At 49.1% G+C, this 26,969-nt stretch overlaps 1 protein-coding gene across 3 annotated transcripts in view; it reads left to right on the top strand.

Moving 5' to 3' along the window:
- The window catches only part of LOC123758350 (serine-rich adhesin for platelets), a 246,208-nt gene that overhangs the window by 190,762 nt on the left and 28,477 nt on the right, over window positions 1-26,969 (top strand). For all 3 annotated transcript variants that reach the window (XM_045742651.2, XM_069322674.1, XM_045742649.2), the window contains exon 4: window positions 25,052-26,761. In XM_045742651.2, coding sequence (XP_045598607.2) covers window positions 25,052-26,761 — 1,710 coding nt within the window. The remainder of the gene's footprint in view (window positions 1-25,051; window positions 26,762-26,969) is intronic.

Genomic DNA, 26,969 nt, shown 5'->3' on the forward strand with positions numbered 1-26,969 from the left:
ACGGCGGCCTAGATACCTGGTTGATACCTGGTTGATACCTGGTTGATACCTGGTTGATGGGGTTGTGGGAGTTCCTGTACTCCCCAAGCCCGGCCCGAGGCCAGGCTTGACTTGTGAGAGTAAGAATGTTCCTACATCCTTGTACAGCCACTATAGCACGCGTAGCGTTTCGGGAAAGTCCTTAATCCTAATTTTCCCCCGGAATACGACCCACCAAATGGTTTAACAGGTACCCATTCACTGCTGGGTGAACACAGTCTAAGGATTGGTGCCAAGTAAATCCTCCTTGGCCAGGATGCGAACCCAGGCCAAAGCGCTCGCGAAACGCCAGGCGAGTGTGTTACCACTTCGCCATGGGGAGCGGACTGGGGACTAGTTTACATTCATTAAGCACTTTATGAGCCCCGAAACACTATGAGGACGTCTATAACAATCACCATTGGGTTGCAAAGTTTCCACGCCTGTAAACTGTTTCATAAGTGTAAACAAGGCCGCTATGATTGAGGAAAGATGTACAGGTTTCGTAAGTGGTCGCATACATTCTCGATTAATCCTGCTCCGTATTTTCAGTGAGTTATTAAGAGGACAAGAGACGTCACGTGGAGGCAGAAGAGCAAGGGTCAGGGTGCTGAACCTGACCTGACCTGACCTGACCTGACCTGACCTGACCTGACCTGACCTTAGCCTTGACGAACGACCATTGTTGACCTGGGGTGTGTATTCACCTAATTGTGCTTGCGGGGGTTGAGCTCTGGCTCTTTGGTCCCGCCTCTCAACTGTCAATCAACAGGTGTACAGATTCCTGAGCCTACTGGGCTCTATCATATCTACACTTGAAACTGTGTATGGAGTCAGCCTCCACCACATTGCTGCCTAATGCATTCCATTTGTTAACTACTCTGACGCTGAAAAAATTCTTTCTAACGTCCCTGTGGCTCAAGTGGGTACTCAGTTTCCACCTGTGTCCCCTTGTTCGTGTCCCACCCGTGTTGAAGAGTTTGTCTTTGTCCACCCTGTCAATGGTGTGTGTGTGTGTGTGTGTGTGTGTGTGTGTGTGTGTGTGTGTGTGTGTGTGTGTGTGTGTGTGTGTGTGTGTGTGTGTGTGTTTTGTGTGTGTTTTGTGTGTGTGTGGTGTGTGTGTGTGTGTGTGTGTTTTGTGTGTGTTTTGTGTGTGTTTTGTGTGTGTTTTGTGTGTGTGTGGTGTGTGTGTGTGTGTGTGTGTTTTGTGTGTGTTTTGTGTGTGTTTTGTGTGTGTGTGGTGTGTGTGTGGTGTGTGTGTGTGTGTGTGTGTGTGTGTGTTGGGTGTGTGTTGGGTGTGTGTTTTGTGTGTGTTTTGTGTGTGTTGTGTGTGTGTGTGTGTGTGTGTGTGTTGGGTGTGTGTGTTGGGTGTGTGTGTGTGTGTGTGTGTGTGTGTGTGTGTGTGTGTGTGTGTGTGTGTGTGTTTTGTGTGTACTCACCTAGTTGTACTCACCTAGTTGTGTTTGCGGGGGTTGAGCTCTGGCTCTTTGGTCCCGCCTCTCAACCGTCAATCAACAGGTGTACAGATTCCTGAGCCTATCGGGCTCTGTCATATCTACACTTGAAACTGTGTATGGAGTGAGCCTCCACCACATCACCCCCTAATGCATTCCATTTGTCAACCACTCTGACACTAAAAAAGTTCTTTCTAATATCTCTGTGGCTCATTTGGGCCCTCAGTTTCCACCTGTGTCCCCTTGTGCATGTTCCCCTTGTGTTAAATAGACTGTCTTTGTCTACCCTATCAATCCCCTTCAGAATCTTGAATGTGGTGATCATGTCCCCCCTAACTCTTCTGTCTTCCAGCGAAGTGAGGTTTAATTCCCGTAGTCTCTCCTCGTAGCTCATACCTCTCAGCTCGGGTACTAGTCTGGTGGCAAACCTTTGAACCTTTTCCAGTTTAGTCTTATCCTTGACTAGATATGGACTCCATGCTGGGGCTGCATACTCCAGGATTGGCCTGACATATGTGGTATACAAAGTTCTGAATGATTCTTTACACAAGTTTCTGAATGCCGTTCGTATGTTGGCCAGCCTGGCATATGCCGCTGATGTTATCCGCTTGATATGTGCTGCAGGAGACAGGTCTGGCGTGATATCAACCCCCAAGTCTTTTTCCTTCTCTGACTCCTGAAGAATTTCCTCTCCTAGATGATACCTTGTATCTGGCCTCCTGCTCCCTACACCTATCTTCATTACATTACATTTAGTTGGGTTAAACTCTAACAACCATTTGTTCGACCATTCCTTCAGCTTGTCTAGGTCTTCTTGAAGCCTCAAACAGTCCTCTTCTGTTTTAATCCTTCTCATAATTTTAGCATCGTCCGCAAACATTGAGAGAAATGAATCGATACCCTCCGGGAGATCATTTACATATATCAGAAACAAGATAGGACCGAGTACAGAGCCCTGTGGGACTCCACTGGTGACTTCACGCCAATCGGAGGTCTCACCCCTCACCGTAACTCTCTGCTTCCTATTGCTTAGATACTCCCTTATCCACTGGAGCACCTTACCAGCTACACCTGCCTGTCTCTCCAGCTTATGTACCAGCCTCTTATGCGGTACTGTGTCAAAGGCTTTCCGACAATCCAAGAAAATGCAGTCCGCCCAGCCCTCTCTTTCTTGCTTAATCTGTGTCACCTGATCGTAGAATTCTATCAAGCCTGTAAGGCAAGATTTACCCTCCCTGAATCCATGTTGGCGATTTGTCACGAAGTCCCTTCTCTCCAGATGTGTTACCAGGTTTTTTCTCACGATCTTCTCCATCACCTTGCATGGTATACAAGTCAAGGACACTGGCCTGTAGTTCAGTGCCTCTTGTCTGTCGCCCTTTTTGTATATTGGGACCACATTCGCCGTCTTCCATATTTCTGGTAGGTCTCCCGTCTCTAGTGATTTACTATACACTATGGAGAGTGGCAAGCAAAGTGCCTCTGCACACTCTTTCAGTACCCATGGTGAGATCCCATCTGGACCAACCGCCTTTCTAACATCCAGATCCAGCAGGTGTCTCTTGACCTCCTCTCTCGTAATTTCGAACTCCTCCAAGGCCGCCTGGTTTACCTCCCTTTCTTCTAGCACAGTGACCTCACCCTGTTCTATTGTGAAGACCTCCTGGAACCTCTTGTTGAGTTCCTCACACACCTCTCTGTCATTCTCTGTATACCTGTCCTCGCCTGTTCTAAGTTTCAATACCTGTTCTTTCACTGTTGTTTTCCTTCTGATGTGACTGTGGAGTAGCTTTGGTTCGGTCTTGGCTTTGTTTGCTATATCATTTTCAAAATTTTTCTCTGCTTCTCTTCTCACCCTGACGCACTCATTCCTGGTTCTCTGGTATCTCTCCCTGCTTTCTGGTGTTCTGTTATTCCGGAAGTTCCTCCACGCCTTTTTGTTCAGTTTCTTCGCTTCCATACATGCCCTATTATACCATGGATTCTTCTGTTGCTTCTCGGATTTTTCCCTTTGGGCCGGGATGAACCTGTTTACTGCCTCCTGACACTTTTGGGTAACATAGTCCATCATACCCTGTACAGACTTGTCTCTGAGGTCTGTGTCCCAAGGTATTTCACTTAGGAAACTTCTCATCTGTTCATAATTCCCCTTTCGGTATGCCAGCCTTTTGATTCCTAGTTCCCTTTGGGGGGAGATAAGTCCTAGCTCTACCAGGTACTCAAAGTTCAATACACTGTGGTCACTCATTCCCAAGGGCGCTTCCATCTTAACTTCCCTTATATCCCATTCATTTAGGGTAAATATCAAATCAAGCATTGCTGGTTCATCTTCTCCTCTCATTCTTGTTGGCTCTTTGGTATGCTGGCTTAGAAAGTTTCTTGTTGCCACGTCCAGCAGCTTAGCTCTCCATGTTTCTGGTCCTCCATGCGGGTCTCTGTTCTTCCAATCTATCTTCCCATGGTTGAAGTCTCCCATAATTAGTAGTCCAGATCCAGATGTGTGTGTGTGTGTGTGTACTCACCTAATTGTACTCACCTAATTGTGCTTGCGGGGGTTGAGCTCTGGCTCTTTGGTCCCGCCTCTCAACCGTCAATCAACTGGTGTACAGATTCCTGAGCCTATTGGGCTCTATCATATCTACATTTGAAACTGTGAATGGAGTCAGCCTCCACCACATCACTTCCTAATGCATTCCATTTGCTAACTACTCTGACACTGAAAAAGTTCTTTCTAACGTCTCTGTGGCTCATTTGGGTACTCAGCTTCCACCTGTGTCCCCTTGTTCGCGTCCCACCAGTGTTGAAAAGTTCATCCTTGTTTACCCGGTCGATTCCCCTGAGGATTTTGTAGGTTGTGATCATGTCCCCCCTTACTCTTCTGTCTTCCAGTGTCGTGAAAGTGTGTGTGTGTGTGTGTGTGTGTGTGTGTGTGTGTGTGTGTGTGTGTGTGTGTGTGTGTGTGTGTGTGTGTGTGTGTGTGTGTGTGTACTTGTAAGACAAGTGTCGCCTCCTGGCACCGGCCACTCACCGCCTTACATACAGCGTCGTGAAGACGTCATTCTCCGAGGACCGAGAAGGTTACGCACATTGTATATTGTGCCCGCGTGCGTGTCCGCGCTCGCCTGCCATTGTTTAGTATGCGCGCGCTTGTAGAAAGTGCGTGGGCGTCGTAGTGGGCTAGTAGGCCCGGGGCCGTGATGAACCACCTATCTTGAGGTTATCTTGAGATGATTTCGGGGCTTTTAGTGTCCCCGCGGCCCGGTCCTCGACCAGGCCTCCACCCCCAGGAAGCAGCCCGTGACAGCTGACTAACACCCAGGTACCTATTTTACTGCTAGGTAACAGGAGCATAGGGTGAAAGAAACTCTGCCCATTGTTTCTCGCCGGCGCCTGGGATCGAACCCAGGACCAGAGGATCATAAGTCCAGCGTGCTGTCCGCTCGGCCGACCGGCTCCCTACGATACACTTCCGGTACTATTGTTATTGATTTAGATTCAGCTACTTAGAACAAAAGTTCCAAAGTAGCACGGGCTATGGCGAGCCCGTAGTGGACTTACCTGGCACAGGAGCGGGGCAAGTAGCACGGGCTATGGTGAGCCCGTAGTGGACTTACCTGGCACAGGAGCGGGCCAAGTAGCACGGGCTATGGTGAGCCCGTAGTGGACTCACCTGGCACAGGAGCGGGGCAAGTAGCACGGGCTATGGCGAGCCCGTAGTGGACTCACCTGGCACAGGAGCGGTGCAAGTAGCACGGGCTATGGTGAGCCCGTAGTGGACTCACCTGGCACAGGAGCGGGGCAAGTAGCACGGGCTATGGCGAGCCCGTAGTGGACTCACCTGGCACAGGAGCGGGGCAAGTAGCACGGGCTATGGCGAGCCCGTAGTGGACTCACCTGGCACAGGAGCGGGGCAAGTAGCACGGGCTATGGTAAGCCCGTAGTGGACTTACCTGGCACAGGAGCGGGGCAAGTAGCACGGGCTATGGTGAGCCCGTAGTGGACTCACCTGGCACAGGAGCGGGGCAAGTAGCACGGGCTATGGTGAGCCCGTAGTGGACTCACCTGGCACAGGAGCGGGGTAAGTAGCACGGGCTATGGTGAGCCCGTAGTGGACTCACCTGGCACAGGAGCGGGGCAAGTAGCACGGGCTATGGTGAGCCCGTAGTGGACTCACCTGGCACAGGAGCGGGGCAAGTAGCACGGGCTATGGTGAGCCCGTAGTGGACTCACCTGGCACAGGAGCGGGGCAAGTAGCACGGGCTATGGCGAGCCCGTAGTGGACTTACCTGGCACAGGAGCGGGGCTGTGGTCTGGTACTAGTTGCAGCTTTGATATATATACCGTTGTCGGTCTCCACTCACCCATCCAGTCACTGCTCTGGCCTAGAGAAGCACAACCTGAGAGACCCAGTAACGTGTATGTCACTGAGCTCCACTATTAGTACGCGCACACAGCTGTCACCCCGTGCTGTTATGATAACGGGCGACGCCCACGTTGTCACCCACGACGCCCACGTTGTCACCCACGACGCCCACGTTGTCACCCACGACGCCCACGTTGTCACCCACGACGCCCACGTTGTCACCCACGACGCCCACGTTGTCACCCACGACGCCCACGTTGTCACCCACGACGCCCACGTTGTCACCCACGACGCCCACGTTAGGTCACCCACGACGCCCACGTTAGGTCACCCACGACGCCCACGTTGTCACCCACGACGCCCACGTTACGTCACCCACGACGCCCACGTTGTCACCCACGACGCCCACGTTACGTCACCCACGACGCCCACGTTACGTCACCCACGACGCCCACGTTACGTCACCCACGACGCCCACGTTACGTCACCCACGACACCCACGTTACGTCACCCACGACACCCACGTTACGTCACCCACGACACCCACGTTAGGTCACCCACGACACCCACGTTAGGTCACCCACGACGCCCACGTTACGTCACCCACGACGCCCACGTTACGTCACCCACGACGCCCACGTTACGTCACCCACGACGCCCACGTTACGTCACCCACGACACCCACGTTACGTCACCCACGACACCCACGGTACGTCACCCACGACACCCACGTTACGTCACCCACGACGCCCACGTTACGTCACCCACGACACCCACGTTAGGTCACCCACGACACCCACGTTAGGTCACCCACGACGCCCACGGTACGTCACCCACGTTTCGTCACTCACGACGCCCACGTTACGTCACCCACGACGCCCACATTGTCACCCACGTTACGTCCCCCACGACACCCAGGTGTGCCAGCAATGATGCTCTCCGTGGCCACACACACGCCAAGTTGGAATTAAAATAAAGCTGAACCCAAAAAAGATGTATATATTTTAAATATGCCGGCAGTAATGTGTTCCCCCCCCCTTCCCCCCTGGAGAGAGCTGGGCTCGTCGCCCGGGCTGCTGCTGCCTTTCGGGATCACCATAGCCCGTGCTACATGGACACTTCGTTCTGAGTAGCTAAATCTGAAACAACAACAACAACAACAACAATGCTGCTGCCTTTCCCGCCTTGGGAAAGCCATCAGGGGCCAGATTCACGAAGCTGTTACGCGAGTACTTACGAACGTGAACATCTTTCCTCAATCTTTGACGGCTTTGGTGACATTTATTAAACAGTTTACAAGCATGAAAACGTCCCATTTAACTGTTGTTATTGTTATAAACAGCCTCCTGGTGCTTCGGAGCTCATTAACTGTTTAATAATTGTAAACAAAGTCGTCAAAGATTGAGAAAAGATGTACAGGTTCGCAAGTGCTTGCGTAACTGCTTCGTGAATCTGGCCCCTGTACATCTTTCCTCAATCTTTGGCGGCTTTGTTTACAATTATTAAACAGTTAATGAGCTCCGAAGCACCAGGAGGCTGTTTATAACAATAACAACAGTTGATTGGCAAGTTTTCATGCTTGTAAACTGTTTAATAAATGTAACCAAAGCCGTCAAAGATTGAGGGAAAGATGAATACGTTCGCAAGTGCTTGCGTAACCGCTTCGTGAATCTGGCCTCCAGGTTCGCAAGTGCTTGCGTAACCGCTTCGTGAATCTGGCCTCCAGGTTCGCAAGTGCTTGCGTAACCGCTTCGTGAATCTGGCCTCCAGGTTCGCAAGTGCTTGCGTAACCGCTTCGTGAATCTGGCCTCCAGGCTCGCAAGTGCTTGCGTAACTGCTTGGTGAATCCTGCACCAGGTGGTTGGTCTCCACCCCCCCCAACACTGCCGTAATTGTCACAACAAACTTGTGCTACTTTTTGCTCCGTGGAACACACAAGCTCAGTATATTATTATGACGATTTCCTCTAAATGGGGGAGGGGGTGGATGTAGGCCAGAGGGGGGGGGGGGGGCATGGGAAATGGGAGGGGGGGGGAGGGGATATTCGTGGGGTGGGGTGGGTGGGGGGGGATAGATGCTAATAGAGCAACCTGTCCTCTTATAAAGAACGTCGCTTTTCGCTCGTGTGTCAGGTAAGTCCACTACGGGCTCGCCATAGCCCGTGCTACTTTGAACTAGTTGTTCCTAGTAGCTGAATGTAGAACAAGGTTCGTATGCATTACATAACTCCCCAAAGTTGTTCTAGAAAATGGAAGCGGCTGGTGAAAGTGAAGTATTGTCCCGTTTTCTGTTTTAGGTCCTCTGGTCAACTCTTACAAATTACGTCTGAATTTGGCCGTTTGCCCGAAAATGGACGTAATTTGAAAATGGCACAAAAAAATGAAAATACATGTTGGATTTTTTTCCCAAAACAGTAAGTTAAGGTCCTCTGATAGGTTAGGAGGGCAGGAAATTCTCCTAGAATTTCTAAACGTCATGAAAAACGTTAATTGAAAGTTTCCTTTCCTAACGTTACCGAGTAAGCCGGAGGACTCAGATACGGGACAGTGCATCACTTTCCCGAGTCGATTTCATTTCAGATTACTTCTATTTTCGGCCATATCCGCGCATACCAGCGTCAAGCGACGATATTGTAAGAGGACGGGTCCCTCTGGCAGGGTAGGAGAACACACTTTATACTGACCGTTTTCTTGACGTTTTGAAACCCCTAGGAGGACGAGGCTGGATGGAGACCGTGCAAAATGGGGGGGGGGGAGAGGAAAGTCCAAAGTGTGTTGGTAGTGGTACCTGGTTGATGGGGTTCTGGGAGTTCTACTCCCCAAGCCCGGCCCGAGGCCAGGCTCGACTTGGGAGAGTTTGGTCCACCAGGCTGTTGCTTGGAGCGGCCCGCAGGCCCACATACCCACCACAGCCAGCCTGGGTAAGTGGCTGGGTGGTGAAACACATGTGAAGAACCTCACACACACACACACACACACACACACAGCTCCCTGACAAGAGGGAGCCAGCTTAGCTTAGCTGCCAACACCCACACATGGTGTCAGCAAGGCGGACAGCCCGCCTGCTTTCATACCTCTCACTGTATTTCCCACTTCTATACTTCCCTTCACCTATGCCTCTCCTTCCTCTTTACTCCCAAGAAAAAAAAGGGGGGCTGGGGGAAGAGGAGGAACGACAGAACTGTGATGATGTCCATAAGATAAAAGCTTGAATTACTATTCAGGAAGCAACAGACAGACATACATAGCTTTCAGCATGACTGCAAACCTCTAGATAATGGGAGATATGAGCGGTGAGGCTCATATCCCATACTGGGCTCATATCCCATACTCATATCCTATACTACGGGACTGGGACACGAGTCCCAGTCCCGTAGACTGGGACTCGTGCCTGTACCTGGCGGGGCTTTCGAGAGTTGTTCTACTCCGTGAGCCCGGCCTGAGGCCAGGCTCAGGGAGTACAAATATTGTACTTAATAACCTGACAACCTCGTCTATGTATACTAGATAACGCCAGGATTTGTGGCCGTGACAAGTTGTTATTACAAGATGTTGTTGAAGCCGGTCTCCATAAGTGACGTACACCCAGAAAGGTGCTGACATTGAGGACATCAAATACGAGGCTCCACTAGGCGTCAGTGACCTGTACTCACCTAGTTGTGCTTGCGGGGGTTGAGCTCTGGCTCTTTGGTCCCGCCTCTCAACCGTCAATCAACAGGTGTACAGATTCCTGAGCCTACTGGGCTCTATCATATCTACATTTGAAACTGTGTATGGAGTCAGCCTCCACCACATCACTTCCTAATGCATTCCATTTGTTAACTACTCTGACACTGAAAAAGTTTTTTCTAATGTCTCTGTGGCTCATTTGGGTACTCAGTTTCCACCTGTGTCCCCTTGTTCGCGTCCCTCCAGTGTTAAATAGTTTATCCTTGTTTACCCAGTCGATTCCTCTGAGGATTTTGTAGGTTGTGATCATGTCTCCCCTTACTCTTCTGTTTGTGTGAGTGAGTGAGTGAGTGAGTGAGTGAGTGAGTGAGTGAGTGAGTGAGTGAGTGAGTGAGTGAGTGAGTAAGAGTACTCGCCTATTTGCGGCTGCAGGATCGAGCATTGACTCATGTGTGTTGCTCTCTGGCTATATGTACTTGACACGCACACTTGGAAGCGGCAGAGAAATGATGTCAGGAAACTTGACCAGACGGAAATTGAGAGAGAATTCAGTATTTCGTGGAGTACTTTAAGGAGCAGCGGCGAGACTCTGGTCCAGGCGGCGCGGGATGACCCTGTTAGCCTTGGACACACACACACACACACACACACACACACAACCCGTCACAGACCTATTGCATCCCTGAGAGATATGGTCTGGCCGTAATAATGATGATTGTAGATACCAGGCCAAGATACCTGGCCAAGATAGCAGGCCAAGATAGCAGGCCAAGATACAAGTTGGCGAGGGAGAGGTGCAGTGGGGTGTCAGAGGGGAGGAATGTCGTGTGCAGGCGAGGTTATGACGCCAGCCGCTAGGGTACTTGTGGCACCCGTCGCCCCCCCCCCTCCCCCCTTGGCTCCACGACCCCCCCTCTCATCTGGCACCCCACCACCTCCCCCCCCCCTCCGGTTCCTTAGGTATGGCCACACAACTAGAGCCGCTGGTCATCCCGTCCTCACAGCAATTGAAGGCATATAGTTATGCTCTCAGACGTCAAGCACATTGAAACATGATGGCAGTTGCAGCTTATTAAATGTATTCTTAACTGCTGGACATGGGTCTTGATAGGCCCCAGGTGTGTGGGATGGTAGGATGTGCACTCACACACTCGTGCACACACACACACACACACACACACACACACACACACACACACACACACACACACACACACACACACACATTGTTGTGTGTGTTGAGTTGATTGACAGTTGAGAGGCTGGACCAAAGAGCCAAAGCTCAACCCCCGCAAGCACAATTAGGTGAGTACACACACACACACACACACACACACACACACACACACACACACACACACACACACACGCACGCACGCAGGTGGAGAGGCTCGTGGGGGCACAGGTTCTGTACCGGATATGACACAATACAAGGAAGGAGGAATTGTTGTGTTGTCAACAAAGGCAGGAGGAGGAGGAGGTGGTGTGGCCTCGCCCACCGTCTTCCCGACGCTCCGCGACAATGGCTTTGTCTTATTGTGTTAACCCGGACTCTTGTAGTGCTGTAATATTGTCCCCGGACTCTTGTGGTGGTGTAATATTGTCCCCGGACTCTTGTGGTGGTGAAATATTGTCCCCGGACTCTTGTAGTGCTGTAATATTGTCCCCGGACTCTTGTGGTGGTGTAATATTGTCCCCGGACTCTTGTGGTGGTGTAATATTGTCCCCGGACTCTTGTGGTGGTGTAATATTGTCCCCGGACTCTTGTGGTGGTGTAATATTGTCCCCGGACTCTTGTGGTGGTGTAATATTGTCCCCGGACTCTTGTGGTGGTGTAATATTGTCCCCGGACTCTTGTGGTGCTGTAATATTGTCCCGGACTCTTGTAGTGCTGTAATATTGTCCCCGGACTCTTGTGGTGGTGTAATATTGTCCCCGGACTCTTGTGGTGGTGTAATATTGTCCCGGACTCTTGTAGTGCTGTAATATTGTCCCCGGACTCTTGTGGTGGTGTAATATTGTCCTCGGACTCTTGTGGTGCTGTAATATTGTCCCCGGACTCTTGTAGTGGTGTAATATTGTCCCCGGACTCTTGTGGTGCTGTAATATTGTCCCCGGACTCTTGTAGTGCTGTAATATTGTCCCGGACTCTTGTGGTGGTGTAATATTGTCCCCGGACTCTTGTGGTGCTGTAATATTGTCCCGGACTCTTGTAGTGGTGTAATATTGTCCCCGGACTCTTGTAGTGCTGTAATATTGTCCCGGACTCTTGTGGTGCTGTAATATTGTCCCCGGACTCTTGTAGTGGTGTAATATTGTCCCCGGACTCTTGTAGTGCTGTAATATTGTCCCCGGACTCTTGTGGTGGTGTAATATTGTCCCCGGACTCTTGTGGTGCTGTAATATTGTCCCGGACTCTTGTAGTGGTGTAATATTGTCCCCGGACTCTTGTAGTGCTGTAATATTGTCCCGGACTCTTGTAGTGCTGTAATATTGTCCCCGGACTCTTGTAGTGCTGTAATATTGTCCCCGGACTCTTGTAGTGCTGTAATATTGTCCCCGGACTTGTGGTGCTGTAATATTGTCCCCGGACTCTTGTGGTGGTGTAATATTGTCCCCGGACTCTTGTGGTGCTGTAATATTGTCCCCGGACTCTTGTGGTGGTGTAATATTGTCCCCGGACTCTTGTAGTGCTGTAATATTGTCCCCGGACTCTTGTGGTGGTGTAATATTGTCCCCGGACTCTTGTAGTGCTGTAATATTGTCCCCGGACTCTTGTGGTGGTGTAATATTGTCCCCGGACTCTTGTGGTGCTGTAATATTGTCCCCGGACTCTTGTGGTGGTGTAATATTGTCCCCGGACTCTTGTGGTGGTGTAATATTGTCCCCGGACTCTTGTGGTGGTGTAATATTGTCCCCGGACTCTTGTGGTGGTGTAATATTGTCCCCGGACTCTTGTGGTGGTGTAATATTGTCCCCGGACTCTTGTGGTGGTGTAATATTGTCCCCGGACTCTTGTGGTGGTGTAATATTGTCCCCGGACTCTTGTAGTGCTGTAATATTGTCCCCGGACTCTTGTGGTGGTGTAATATTGTCCCCGGACTCTTGTGGTGGTGTAATATTGTCCCCGGACTCTTGTGGTGGTGTAATATTGTCCCCGGACTCTTGTGGTGCTGTAATATTGTCCCCGGACTCTTGTGGTGGTGTAATATTGTCCCCGGACTCTTGTGGTGCTGTAATATTGTCCCCGGACTCTTGTGGTGGTGTAATATTGTCCCCGGACTCTTGTGGTGGTGTAATATTGTCCCCGGACTCCTGTGGTGGTGTAATATTGTCCCCGGACTCTTGTGGTGGTGTAATATTGTCCCCGGACTCCTGTGGTGGTGTAATATTGTCCCCGGACTCCTGTGGTGGTGGTGTAATATTGTCCCCGGACTCTTGTGGTGGTGTAATATTGTCCCCGGACTCTTGTGGTGGTGTAATATTGTCCCCGGACTCTTGTGGTGGTGTAATATTGTCCCCGGACTCTTGTGGTGGTGTAATATTGTCCCCGGACTCTTGTGGTGCTGTAATATTGTCCCCGGACTCTTGTGGTGGTGTAATATTGTCCCCGGACTCTTGTGGTGGTGTAATATTGTCCCCGGACTCTTGTGGTGCTGTAATATTGTCCCCGGACTCTTGTGGTGCTGTAATATTGTCCCCGGACTCTTGTGGTGGTGTAATATTGTCCCCGGACTCTTGTGGTGGTGTAATATTGTCCCCGGACTCTTGTGGTGGTGTAGCCAGGTGCACAGTTCCTTAGATTCAGGGCTTTCCAAACATGCTTGTTCTTCTGCAGTCTTGTAACCTGGTGGGCCAGGTGGTGGGCCAGGTGGTGGGCCAGGTGGTGGGCCAGGTGGTGGGCCAGGTGGTGGGCCAGGTGGTGGTGGGCCAGGTGGTGGTGGGCCAGGTGGTGGTGGGCCAGGTGGTGGGCCAGGTGGTGGTGGGCCAGGTGGTGGTGGGCCAGGTGGTGATGGGCCAGGTGGTGGTGGGCCAGGTGGTGGTGGGCCAGGTGGTGGGCCAGGTGGTGGTGGGCCAGGTGGTGGTGGGCCAGGTGGTGGTGGGCCAGGTGGTGGTGGGCCAGGTGGTGGTGGGCCAGGTGGTGGTGGGCCAGGTGGAGGTGGGCACGAAGTATCCTGCCGATGCGACATACATGACAAGATAACGCACTATTGGGATCATCTCAAAGATCCCCAAATGTACTCTCAAAAAAGGTGACCAATATGGAAGGAAATGCAGAACAGAACCAGTGAAGAACAGAGATGCCATAAGAACAACCAGAGAACACTGTATGAACACCAGAGGTCCGCGGTTATTGAACATTTTTCTATCGAGTATAAGACACATTACCGGAGTGAAAGTGAACGTTTTCAAGAGAAAGCTGGATACTTTTATTCAAGAAATATCTGACCAACCGGGCTGTAGTGGATATGTGGGGCTACGGGCCAGGCTCTGGAAGGGTATACCATCCCACTACCACTCCCAGGATGGGTATACCATCCCACTACCACCCCCAGGATGGGTATACCATCCCACTACCACTCCGAGGATGGGTATACCATCCCACTACCACCCCCAGGATGGGTATAACATCCCACTACCACTCCGAGGATGGGTATACCATCCCACTACCACTCCGAGGATGGGTATAACATCCCACTACCACTCCCAGGATGGGTATACCATCCCACTACCACTCCCAGGAAGGGTATACCATCCCACTACCACTCCCAGGAAGGGTATACCATCCCACTACCACCCCCAGAATGGGTATACCATCCCACTACCACCCCCAGAATGGGTATACCATCCCACTACCACCCCCAGGATGGGTATACCATCCCACTACCACTCCCAGGATGGGTATACCATCCCACTACCACTCCCAGGATGGGTATACCATCCCACTACCACTCCCAGGTTGGGTATACCATCCCACTACCACTCCCAGGAACGGTATACCATCCCACTACCACCCCCAGGATGGGTATACCAACCCACTACCACTCCCAGGATGGGTATACCATCCCACTACCACTCCGAGGAAGGGTATACCATCCCACTACCACCCCCAGGATGGGTATAACATCCCACTACCACTCCGAGGATGGGTATACCATCCCACTACCACTCCCAGGATGGGTATACCATCCCACTACCACCCCCAGGAAGGGTATACCATCCCACTACCACCCCCAGGAAGGGTATACCATCCCACTACCACCCCCAGGATGGGTATAACATCCCACTACCACTCCCAGGATGGGTATAACATCCCACTACCACTCTCAGGATGGGTATAACATCCCACTACCACTCTCAGGATGGGTATACCATCCCACTACCACTCACAAAAGTGGTATGGGATGCATAATAAATGACCAACAGTAAAGTAGAGACGCCCTACTTGTTAGCAGTAGGGCGGGGCCGCAGGGATCATATGATAGGCTTAGGTCCACTGGGCGTCGACGGACTTGACTCAAAATTATTCGCTTGTTCATACTTGGGACGGAGGAATAGGAGAGGCCAGAGGTGGATGGGATAGAGAAGAGGGAAGCGAGTGGACAGGAGTGGACGTCTACGAGAAACAAAGACCCGTGGTGCCCTATCTTGTACGTTGGGCACGTTTTTATGCTCCCTATAAAACCGACACATGCTCTTTAACAGTCCAGAGGGATGAGGTCAGGATAGGTTAGAGGCTGTCGTCCCACTGTCCACGGCCGGCGGGTCCCACTACCCTCACCAGGACAGGTGATGGGGGGGACAATGGCGTTTTATAACATTTGCTTAGAAATTCAATACCAAAGGTGGGATTTGAAGTTTGTTTATGTAGTCGAAACTTGGAGATACTTGCAGCGCCATTGTTAACGGTGTCAGGCTACCTGGCTACCTGGCTACCAGGCTACCAGGCTACCTGGCTACCAGGCTACCAGGCTACCAGGCTACCTGGCTACCAGGCTACCTGGCTACCAGGCTATCTGACTACCAGGCTATCTGACTACCAGGCTACCTGGCTACCAGGCTACCTGGCTACCAGGCTACCAGGCTACCTGGCTACCAGGCTACCAGGCTACCTGGCTACCTGGCTACCAGGCTTGCCAGTAGTGTAGCAGACAGCGCCCCACACCCACCCGGGTCATAGTCCTCAGCTGTGGTAGCGACAAGTGGTTTATTTATTATTAACATCTTTATTGACAAAATTAATTACAATTTTGCCTAATCTGAGGATTTCAATTCTTATTAAAGTGAGGATAATGCTGGTATTGACTGTCACGCAGGACAGAGGGTCATACATAAGACAATAGGTCTAAACTGTAGGCTGAAGCACATATATATATCATGGTTACAATCAATGTTTTAATGTATGAATATGTGAAAACATTTTTCTACTGTGCACTGCCACACAAGGGCAGGGATGTGCACTGCCACACAAGGGCAGGGATGTGCACTGCCACACAAGGGCAGGGATGTGCACTGCCACACAAGGGCAGGGATGTGCACTGCCACACAAGGGCAGGGATGGGTTCATAAGTGATGCAGCTTAGAAGTAATATAAATAAAAATTGTTCTTCATTCATTAAAATGGAGAAGTAAATGTTGGATAAATTGTTAGGATGTCGTCCAGAACACCTGAGTCAATGACATAGTTACACAGTTGGTGGTACAAGAGGCCAGGAGGTGTAAAGAGTCCTTTACGGTTTCACATTCAACAATATAGTGTTGTAGTGAATGCATTAAAGGTTTATCACAGAGTTTACAATCTGAGTATTCTGGTAGTGGCTCAGCCTCACTAACCTGCCAGATGTGTCTATAGCCAAGGCGAATTACCACAATGACTACATCACCTTGCCTGGTCCGGTTACTGTGCTGACCATACAAATACCTATTATTACAAAACTTGTCATAACTTTTAATACTGCAGCTTTCAGGTCTCTGGGCATTTCTTAGTTCTTCTAAAACTAATTTGGACAAGTGGCTACAGTTCCTGGGGCCAGATTCACGAAGGTACTTACGATGTTTTTCTTCTTAGCGCCTACGTCGGTATTCAGGTAGGCACACTAAGGAGGAAAATCTTCGTAAGTTTGCTCCGTCGGCTGAAGTTGCTGTCGACCACTCGGAGCTTTACGTAAACTGGATATAACTCAATTTTTCTCTACTACACAACACGGAGGATCGATTTTATTATAAACTAAAGATTATAGCTGGTGAATCTCGTGAAGAGAAGTCCATCGTGTTAGTTATATATACATTCTCTGCTTGAAACTTGCAGTAAATATGTCTTTTATGATATTAGAATTAGTTTTATAATAGCAACATATTATACCAGTAGTTATTAAGTAAATAAACACTGGTGAACATGAAATATGAGAGAAGGTGATGAGCCCTGCTTGATGGGAGCATTTAGCCCTGCCTGATGGGAGCATTTACTATCACCAAATGCCCCTATTAATAAGTATAGATGGGTATGTATAGCTAAGGTACACCCCCTATTTTTAATTTATTTTGTTTGGTTTTATTTTGAAATTAAATATGGGTGGTTATCTTGAGATGATTTCGGGGCTTTTATAGTGTCCCCGCGGCCCGGTCCTCGACCAGGCCTCCACCCCCAGGAAGCAGCCCGTGACAGCTGACTAACACCCAGGTACCTATTTTACTGCTAGGTAAACTTATTGAAATATATAGGGTGAAAGAAACTCTGCCCATTGTTTCTCGCCGGCGCCCGGGATCGACCCCGGGACCACAGGATCACAAGTCCAGCGTGCTGTGCGCTCGGCCGACCGGCTCCACTGTGAGTGGGTGAGACATAAAATAAAAATATGCTGCACAAATGATGTTAGGTTAGGGTAAAAACTTCAAAAACTTTTCTCATTGAATACTGAAAGCTATAATTATGACTATATGGACTATTACAAAAGAGAGGGGGAAGTAGGGGTCCAAGACCCCTTCCTGTTACATAACTTGGGTGTGGAACAAGTAATTATCAAAAGAAGGCACCATGCCGGGAAGGCTATGTAGCAGTAAGGCAGTGAGGTGAGGCAGCGAGGTAAGGCAGTGAGGTGAGGCAGCGAGGTAAGGCAGTGAGGTGAGGCAGCGAGGTAAGGCAGTGAGGTGAGGCAGCGAGGTAAGGCAGTGAGGTGAGGCAGCGAGGTAAGGCAGTGAGGTGAGGCAGCGAGGTAAGGCAGTGAGGTGAGGCAGCTTATTTTATTTGAGGAATGCTCAGCTGATTCCTCTACATTTAGTATGGAATAAATTTGTGTCCAAGACCTCTTCCTGTTACACAATTTGGCTGTGTAACAATCAGTAATTATCAAAAGAAGGCACCAAGCTGGCAAGGCTGTGTAGCACCATTATATTTAACAATAAACCTGATTATTTTTAACAAATAAAGCACTTGTGAGAAATCCTGTCAGCTGTAAAAATATTGATGCAGTTATTTAAATAAAAAATATAATAAAAGAAATATTATTGGTTTATTTTTATCCTATCTTTTTGTACTACGTATACAGTATATCTGAAGAAGTGAACAATTGAGACATAATGCACAATTTAATGAATGATTCAAAAGAAATATGACTATTACATATCAACATGAGATCTTAATGATCTATGGTTAACATGATTTAATAAGGAAAATATTGGTAATAACACAAACTATAATTTAAAATCTTAATACAAAAATATTAGTAATAAAGCTTAGGTATACATAGCAATGTGCTGCTATATGGAAGATTACACAGTGTAGATAAAAAAAACTAGCTATAAGTTCATCCAATACTCCCATCTCACAGGATGGTTAGGCATACATGGTATCGAGGGAGAAAATACCAGCCTCGATACAAAATACAAATCAACTCTGACTAAACAACTCTAAGCCATTTTCACAAGAGGTAAGCACTTAATCAGGGAAACATTATATTATATAATTACTCTTACCAGTTTCTACCAGACTCCTCTCAAACAATGTATTTTTAAACATGTTTAGGTATACACAGCAATGTGCTGCTTCCCTATTCTGTATGAAGGACCATATAGTCTAGATCAAAGATCAGCTACAAGCTCATCCAACATCCTCACCTCACAGGATGGCCAGTCATACATGGAATCAGGAGAGAACAATGTGTAAGGCTGATCTATTAGCCTCCACTGGCAAAATCTGGGTACAGCACAAGAATATCTTCCAATATTCCTGAGTGTATGAAGTAATTACAGAGCTCAAAGTACCTCATACCATTTGGTATGAAGTCACTGATAACAGGGCAATCACAGATATAGTGTTGGAGAGATATAGTGTTGTACACAGATATAGTCAAGGTTGGAGAGTATGTTCTCTCAAATAGGACTGAAAACAGATGTTTTTTCCACCAAGAGGCTTATAAACCCATGGAACTGCCTACCCGCTGAAGCCGTAAATGCCAAATTCCAGCTAAAAAATATCATTAAGACAATTGGCGGGCCCTTTAACAAGCCGCCGGCTTTCTGTCCTCTTCGAGGCCACTAGATAGTTAGTGGCCCTTGGGTAAATTCAGTAAATATATACAATAATTGTCAGCGCATTTTCCGAGCAACAAGGACAGCTACACAGTATCTCTTAGAATTACGTAGGTAAACAACAAATGTAACATATTTGTTTACTACAATGTCGGTGCTGGCTGTAGAAGTTGAAAAAACATTGTTTTACTTCGAAATATACTAATTTTATAAGAAAATTCGACGTAAATAGGAGGCAGTAGAGCTCCGATAAGCCACCTCCCGTGATTGGCTAAATCTTCAAGATGAAGAATGTTGCCTGCTGTCTGATTGGCCAAACGAAACACAGTAGTGACCTCCGTCGGCATGCAGGTGAACCAGACCCAAAACCCAAATATCTTCGTAAGAATACCTTCCTGAATCGCACCTAAGCATCTTCTTGGCGCATACTTAGGAACCTTCGTAGCAAAGCCACTTACTAAGAAATACATGGAGCTTCGTGAATCTAGGTCGAGCACTGTTCGCCATTGTTTATATCCAGCAGGAATTGGGAATCTAGCTGGCTGTTAAGCCATTAGCGGCTCGTGCCTTGGGTCCAAACATGTAGGATAAGGGTTAAGATGCCCTGTGCCAGGGAGAGCACGCAGTTTGCTTCTTAGTCACAAGACAAACTTTTGTGACATTACATTATTATTATTCACATGTGTATGTATACGTATTATTGCTATGACGTCTTCCAATACATGTGTATATAAGGATTATACACGTGTAAGGCGAGAATTCCCTGCAGTAAGCCAGGCTCACCATAGCCCGTGCTTCTTGCCCCGCTCCTGTGCCAGGTAAGTTACGGGCTCACCATATCCCGTGCTACTTGGAACGTGCTCCGAGTAGCTGAATCTATAACAACAACAACTCCAGTAAGTCTACTCTGTGAGCTTTATTAAATAATAATTGTAACAATTACAAATTGATGACTCTTGAAGCTTCCCCCCAAAGTTGGTGGGTAGGGAGGTGATAGAGGTGTTGTAGGAGGCAGGAGGGGAACACGGTGTGTGACTGATTGATTGATCAAGCCACCCAAGAGGCGGCACGGGCATGACTAGCCCGTATAACACAGTGTCAGAGCTGTGTGGAGTGTAATAACATCGCGAGTGAATGTTTGTGGAGGCGGGGAGCGTGCTGAAAACAACGTCGCGTCGAGTGCCGTGACGGAGTCCGTGTACCAGATACACTTACCCACAGTAACTGTGCACAGATTGCTTCATGTAAACAGTTAATAATATTAATAATTTTATTCACTAGAAGGGTGAATATTAGCCACTAACACACTTTGGGGAAGTGGGTCGTACAATACACAGTGTGAACCACGAGGTAGGAAACTATGAGGATGAAATTAGGTACTTTTTTGGGGTTTGGAAGTTGCGAAGGTTGGGTTGTGTTGAGTGGAAGAGGGTAGTGGACGTGGTGACGATGCGGCCAGGGGTCGAGGGGGAGGTGGAGGGCGCTGAGATAACGATGATGGCGGCTGTGAAAGATGAGGGAGGAGGACCAGGGAGTTTATGAGTGGTGTTGGGTGAGGTCCGCAGCGTGTTGGGTGTCCTGTCGCAGCCACCGTGGCCCCGTCTACGGTGTACAGTGTCGCTCGCACGCACGCGCACACGCACACGCACTCACACTCTCACATTGTTAGGCCAAAGCTAGAATATGCAGCAGTTGTGTCGTGCCCATATCTTAAGAAACACATCAAGAAACTGGAAAAGGTGCAAAGACAAGCTACTAAGTGGCTCCCAGAACTGAAGGGCAAGAGCTACGAGGAGAGGTTAGAGGCACTAAATATGTCAAAACTAGAAGACAGAAGAAAAAGAGGTGATATGATCACTACGTACAAAATAGTAACAGGAATTGATAAAATCGATAGGGAAGATTTCCTGAGACCTGGCACTTTAAGAACAAGAGGTCATAGATTTAAACTAGCTAAACACAGATGCCGAAGAAATATAAGAAAATTCACTTTCGCAAACAGAGTGGTAGACGGTTGGAACAAGTTAGGTGAGGTGTTGGTGGAGGCCAAGACCGTTAGTAGTTTCAAAGCGTTATATGACAAAGAGTGCTGGGAAGACGGGACACCACGAGCGTAGCTCTCATCCTGCAGCCCGTCCTCCAAACAAAGATCCAAAAGTGATTCCATCCACCCGCCAAACTCCCTGTTTATGAATGAAAAGCGGTTTACACAAGACTCACAACTGCTGACGTTCGAACATATCCGGAGCAAGTGTTTCACTGACGAATTTTGTTCGAACAACAACGCTGTAAATGCTTCACCCACGTACTACAAATACAAATAATCACCAACAGAACCTAAACACCTAACCTATCCTATGCCTATATATGCACAATGTGCTAATATGTTATAATATTAATTTATACTTGAGAAAATTCCTGTTTTGAATGAACAGCATGTTAAAATTTATGAATGCGTCTGTGGGGTTGACCGCTGGGTGTAATGGACTTGAGTCGAGGACGGATTGCATCCTGTAACTATACTTAGGTAATTACACTTAGATAATTACACGCTCACAGTGTGTACAACTTGTCCGTACCGCCTACTATGTGGTCGAGACGTAGCTGCTATAACAAGTGTCGCGGGTGTTTGGCTTCCTGACATTTCTGACGGAGATGAACTTCTTGTGGCTTCATGTTCGAACAGTTTGCCAAGAAACATGTTTGGTTGTATCTGTCATTCCGTGGTTATTATTCCGTGGTTATTCCTTGGCTTCGTCCACTTGTCATAAACCAACATGTAAAACATAGCATCCGCTTCTATAATATGAAATCCGTTCGCAGGTGGATGGTAGCCGAAGTCGTGGCCACGGGCAGGATGGGTTTTGGCGCCCTGGTAACGGCGTTAACGTGATTCAAATTATCGCACCGCTTGTACACTGGCGGCGCAGCAGTGGTCAATTATGTCGTTACATGTAGTCAGCGCGCTCTTTTCTAATTCCTCTGGTAATTTTTAAGACGTTGTATAATATGTATGTCTTGGAAGGCGACATCTTGTGGAACGGAGAGTTGAACCATCTTGGTAGTGTTCTTGTCCCTTGGCGCTGGCTTCGTCTTAAGTTGTTACCTAATGTGTATACATATATATATATAATATGGATACATATGTATGTGTGTGTGGTGGTAAGCAGCATGTGAGGGGTGAATGGTGACAGTGGGGGTTAGTGGCAGGGAGAGCGTGGCCCCCCCAAGCCCCCCGCCTGGAGGGCATATAATATCACTCTTTACTTCCTGCACCTTCCTCATCACACCTCATTATCTTACTGCTTTCTCTCTCTCTCTCCCACCCCCCTGCCCCTCCCTCTCACTCTCTCCCACCCCCTGCCCCTCCCTCTCACTCTCTCCCACCCCCTGCCCCTCCCTCTCACTCTCTCCCACCCCCCTGCCCCTCCCTCTCACTCTCTCCCACCCCCCTGCCCCTCTCTCTCACCCCCTTCCCCTCTCTCTCACTCTCTCCCACCCCCCTGCCCCTCTCTCTCACTCTCTCCCACCCCCCTGCCCCTCTCACTCTCTCCCACCCCCCTGCCCCTCCCTCTCACTCTCTCCCACCCCCCTGCCCCTCTCTCTCACCCCTGCCCCTCTCTCACTCTCTCCCACCCCCCTGCCCCTCTCACTCTCTCCCACCCCCCTGCCCCTCTCTCTCACCCCCTGCCCCTCTCTCTCACTCTCTCCCACCCCCCTGCCCCTCTCACTCTCTCTCACCCCCTGCCCCTCTCTGTCACTGTTTCCCACCCCCTGCCCCTCTCTCTCACTCTCACCCACCCCCCTGCCCCTCCCTCTCACTCTCTCTCACCCCCCTGCCCCTCTCACTCTCTCTCACCCCCCCTGCCCCTCTCACTCTCTCCCACCCCCTGCCCCTCCCCTCCCCTCTCACTCTCACCCCCTGCCCCTCTCACTCTCACCCCCTGTCCCTCTCACTCTCTCCCACCCCCCTGCCCCTCTCTCTCACTCTCTCCCACCCCCCTCACTCGTCCCCTCACTCTCACGCTGAGTCCAACTAGGTGAGTACATCCCCCCCTCACCCTTCAACGTGAGTTCATTTATACTTGAGAAGATCTTTACCATTAAGATTAATATCTTGTTTAAACCATCTCAGTTAGCTCAAGCCTAATTAGGGGCCTGACAGCTGAGTGGACAGCGCTCGGGATTCGTAGTTCTAAGGTTCCGGGTTCGATCCCCGGTGGAGGCGGGAAACAAATGGAGTGGAGTTTCTTTCACACTAATCTGGTTCACCTAGCAGTAAATAGGTACCTGGGAGTTAGACAGCTGCTACGGGCTGCTTCCTGGGGGTGGAGGCCTGGTCGAGGACCGGGCCGCGGGGACACTAAAAAACCCCGAAATCATCTCAAGATAACCCAAGGATACCCTAAAGTTGGATTATTATTATTAACATCTTAATTGACAAAATTAATTACAATTTTGCCTAATCTGAGGATTTGATAGGTCTTATTAAAGTGAGGATAATGCTAGTATTCACTGTGGTTGGAGGGATCCTTTGTGGGTAGTGGTCAGGGCTCTTCCCCACCTCCCCCCCCCCCTACCCTCCTTCTCTTTCCCCCATGTTTACAGTCTGTCTTACAGTCTCCGTGGTGTAGTGGTAAGACACTCGCCTGGCGTTCCGCGAGCGCTATGTCATGGGTTCGTATCCTGGCCGGGGAGGATTTACTGGGCGCAATTCCTTAACTGTAGCCTCTGTTTAACGCAACAGTAAAATGTGTACTTGGATGAAAAAACGATTCTTCGCGGCGGGGGATCGTATTCCAGGGACCGTAGGATTAAGGACTTGCCCGAAACGCTACGCGTACTAGTGGCTGTACAAGAATGTAACAACTCTTGTATATATCTCAAAAAAAAAAAAAAAAAAATAGTACTGTATCCCCATTTATGACAGTTCTCCATCTTGTTCAAGAGTCCTTCGTGGGGAACCGTGTCAAATGCCTTCTGACAGTCTTGAAAAACAGACCACCCAGCCTTCCTTCTCCTGTCTAACTTCAGTAACCTTGTCATAAAACTCAAATTTGTCAGGCACGATTTTGCGTTTCTTAATCCATGCTTATTTTTTTTTTGTCACATCCTCTCAAGATGCTCCAGCAGATTACTTTCTCCAGCACTTTAGAAGGAACACATCTGGAGACTTCCTGTCTCAACAGTTTTAACAAAGCTTTTAGAGAGCGGGCGACAGAGTTCTCTAAAAGAACTGTGTGCAGCCTTCCTCAGCTGCCGTGGTGTGAGAGTAGGTCTCGGGCCCATTGATTTTGTCACGTCCAGTTCCCTGGGGATTGTCTTCACTTGTTCCACAGCATCGCTGGCATCTGCCAGTGTTGCTGTGTTATCATTGGTGCTGTCTTGGCTGCTCAAGTGGAGAACAGTTGAGTAAATAGTGGTTAATGGTTACAGTTGCTTGTCTTTAATATTTTCTGGCAGGTGATTGTCATCAAGAAGGCTTACATGTTCCACACAGCTCGTCGCTCTTGACAGAGGATACCAATAATATCTGGTAAGGCCGTGTCTGGGATGCTCCCGGACGCAGGTTCGAATCCTCGTCACGGCCCTTGTGGATTTGTTCAATAATATCTGGTTTTCCCAGTTCACTGCTTAACTTGTGGCACGCCTCTGGCAAATACGTCGTATAATATTGTACATACAATTGTGTCATAGATAACTTTTTTCATTAAACGTGTAATGAAATTGCCGGGCAACTGGCAGTGTTTTTTTTTAAATTGAGGCTTAAATAAGCACTGTTTAGATCCTTTCACAGATTAATTGAATATCTGAAATTGTTGTTATTTCTGTGTGTGTTAAAAGTTTAGCCATTTACCATTGTTTACAGTCTTCAGTGAGCTTTTGATAGTGGTTAAAGAATATACAATTAATGTAAATTTGTTAATAAAATAAGCATATGCCAGTAGTCATTACAATTAAATGTATTTAACATAAATGGTCATATTTCGGCAAGATGTAAACACTTGTTGTTGTTGCAGGAACTACAGCACGAGGTGACGTCGCTTCTGGAATTCCGCGACAATGTGCTGCACGCCTTCCCGCACCTGCACGCCCGGCCCTACAACTCCCTCAACCCTGCCCATGGCCCGCTGTCTAGCCACGCCTCCCAGCCTCTCCAGGCTGTCCCTTCAACTAGGGGGGAACCATCCCCTAGTAAGTTGTCTCACGCCTCCCACCACGTGACCCCTGGTGAGGGTGGGAGGCAGCAGCGCCCCATATCTACAGCAGGAGGAGGAGCAGCAGGGGTGACCACCACTGGCGGCAGTGGGAACAGCAGTAGCAGCAGCAGTACTGGCGGGAAGTCTCTTAGTGAGACGCACAGTAGCTCAGCAGTGGCAGACTCGGGCTTCAGCACAGATAAAGCTGGAGGCAGCATGGGCAAGAGCTCCTCCTCGTCGGCTGGTGATCATTTATCTGGTGTAGAAGAGCACCGTTGGACTTCTGTTGAGCCAGAGCTTCCACTCGGGTCTGCTGAAGATGAATTGTGGCAGTTACTTGATGTCATTCAAAGGAAGGGAACTCGATTACGAAATGAATTAGAGAGAGCAGAACGTCTGGAGCGAGATCGAATCGGGCAGCAACCTCCAACGGGCAGCTCTGCTTCAGATCCCCTAGCATCTCCCAGATCACATCCTGCATATCGAGATTATTGGCCGCATTCTCTACCAGGGCCCATTGGCAACTATCACAACCGTGGGGATATATTGGCGCCGCCTCCCCCTCCTCCACAGGTGGGCATGGCTATGGAGGCAGAGGCATGGGCAGCTGTGGACCGCTTACGACAAGACCGCCAATATTTAGTTGGCCGAGTAAGCTGGGCCGAAGCCGAGGCAGCTGCATCCCATCAACGTCTGCTTGATCTCCACGGGCAGCTTTTGGCCTTGGCGGGTGATAAACGGCGCCTTGAAGACCAATTTAGAGCACTAAGACTCGATCCACGACTCGATCCACGACTCGATCCGCGACTCGATCCTCGAGTAGATCCTAGAATTGATTATGGCAATGACCTGAACTTGCAGTTTGTTAAAAGTAATGGTGTTCGACGGGATGGCCCAGCATCCACAGGTGGTATTGTTCACTCAGTAATGGGAGGAGTGAACACTGTTCATATTGTGAGTGACAGCACCACTGCTACAACCACTACCACTAACTTCACCAAACCTCGTCGAGTACCTCCTGCAGTGACCGTAAGTGTTGCCAGTGGAGATGGTGCTGAAGAGTTTCACGGTGTTGGAGGAACGTCTAGAGCTCGGGTAGTCCGTAGTGCATCTAGTGTCCGCCTCAACACTGACCGCGACGTGTTCCTGCCTAGGGTCCTCAAAGTACCAATTCGCGATCGGACTCAGAGGCACTCGCAAAAAGAATATAGTATAGCTTCCAGTCAAAGAGATAACGGTGATAAAGATCAGAACTCTAATTATAAAGACCTTAGCCCCACCAGTGACAACGTCAAGGAGTCAACCTTCGTCACTTGTGGCGATGCGGTGAAGAAGGGCAGTGACCGAGTAGTGATTGAGAGAGAGAGAAGAGCCGGGAAGGCGGACGGTGGGTTGAGCATGCCGGTGAGCCTCCTGAAGGGGGCACGCTTGAAGGTCCAGCCAAATAAGCAACGCATCTCTGCCATTCTGAGGGAGAAGGACGTCTTGGAGCTGCAACGTCAACTTCTCACTACTGTCATGGAAACTGAGGTACTCCCACCTAAGTTTTATCTGGCTTATTGACCCATAATGAATCTCTTAGAATCTTTATTTGAATTAGATTGGGAAGGAATTGATTTTGACTACCACCTCTGTTGTCAACCCACTTCTATGTTTAACAGTACGAACTTGTAAGTCAGCAAATGAGTCCTCTAACGTAATTGTCGTTCACTAATAGAGTACATAATAGAGGGGCGGG

This window comes from Procambarus clarkii, chromosome 11 (genome assembly GCF_040958095.1).
Source record: "Procambarus clarkii isolate CNS0578487 chromosome 11, FALCON_Pclarkii_2.0, whole genome shotgun sequence".
Lineage (NCBI taxonomy): Eukaryota > Metazoa > Arthropoda > Malacostraca > Decapoda > Cambaridae > Procambarus > Procambarus clarkii.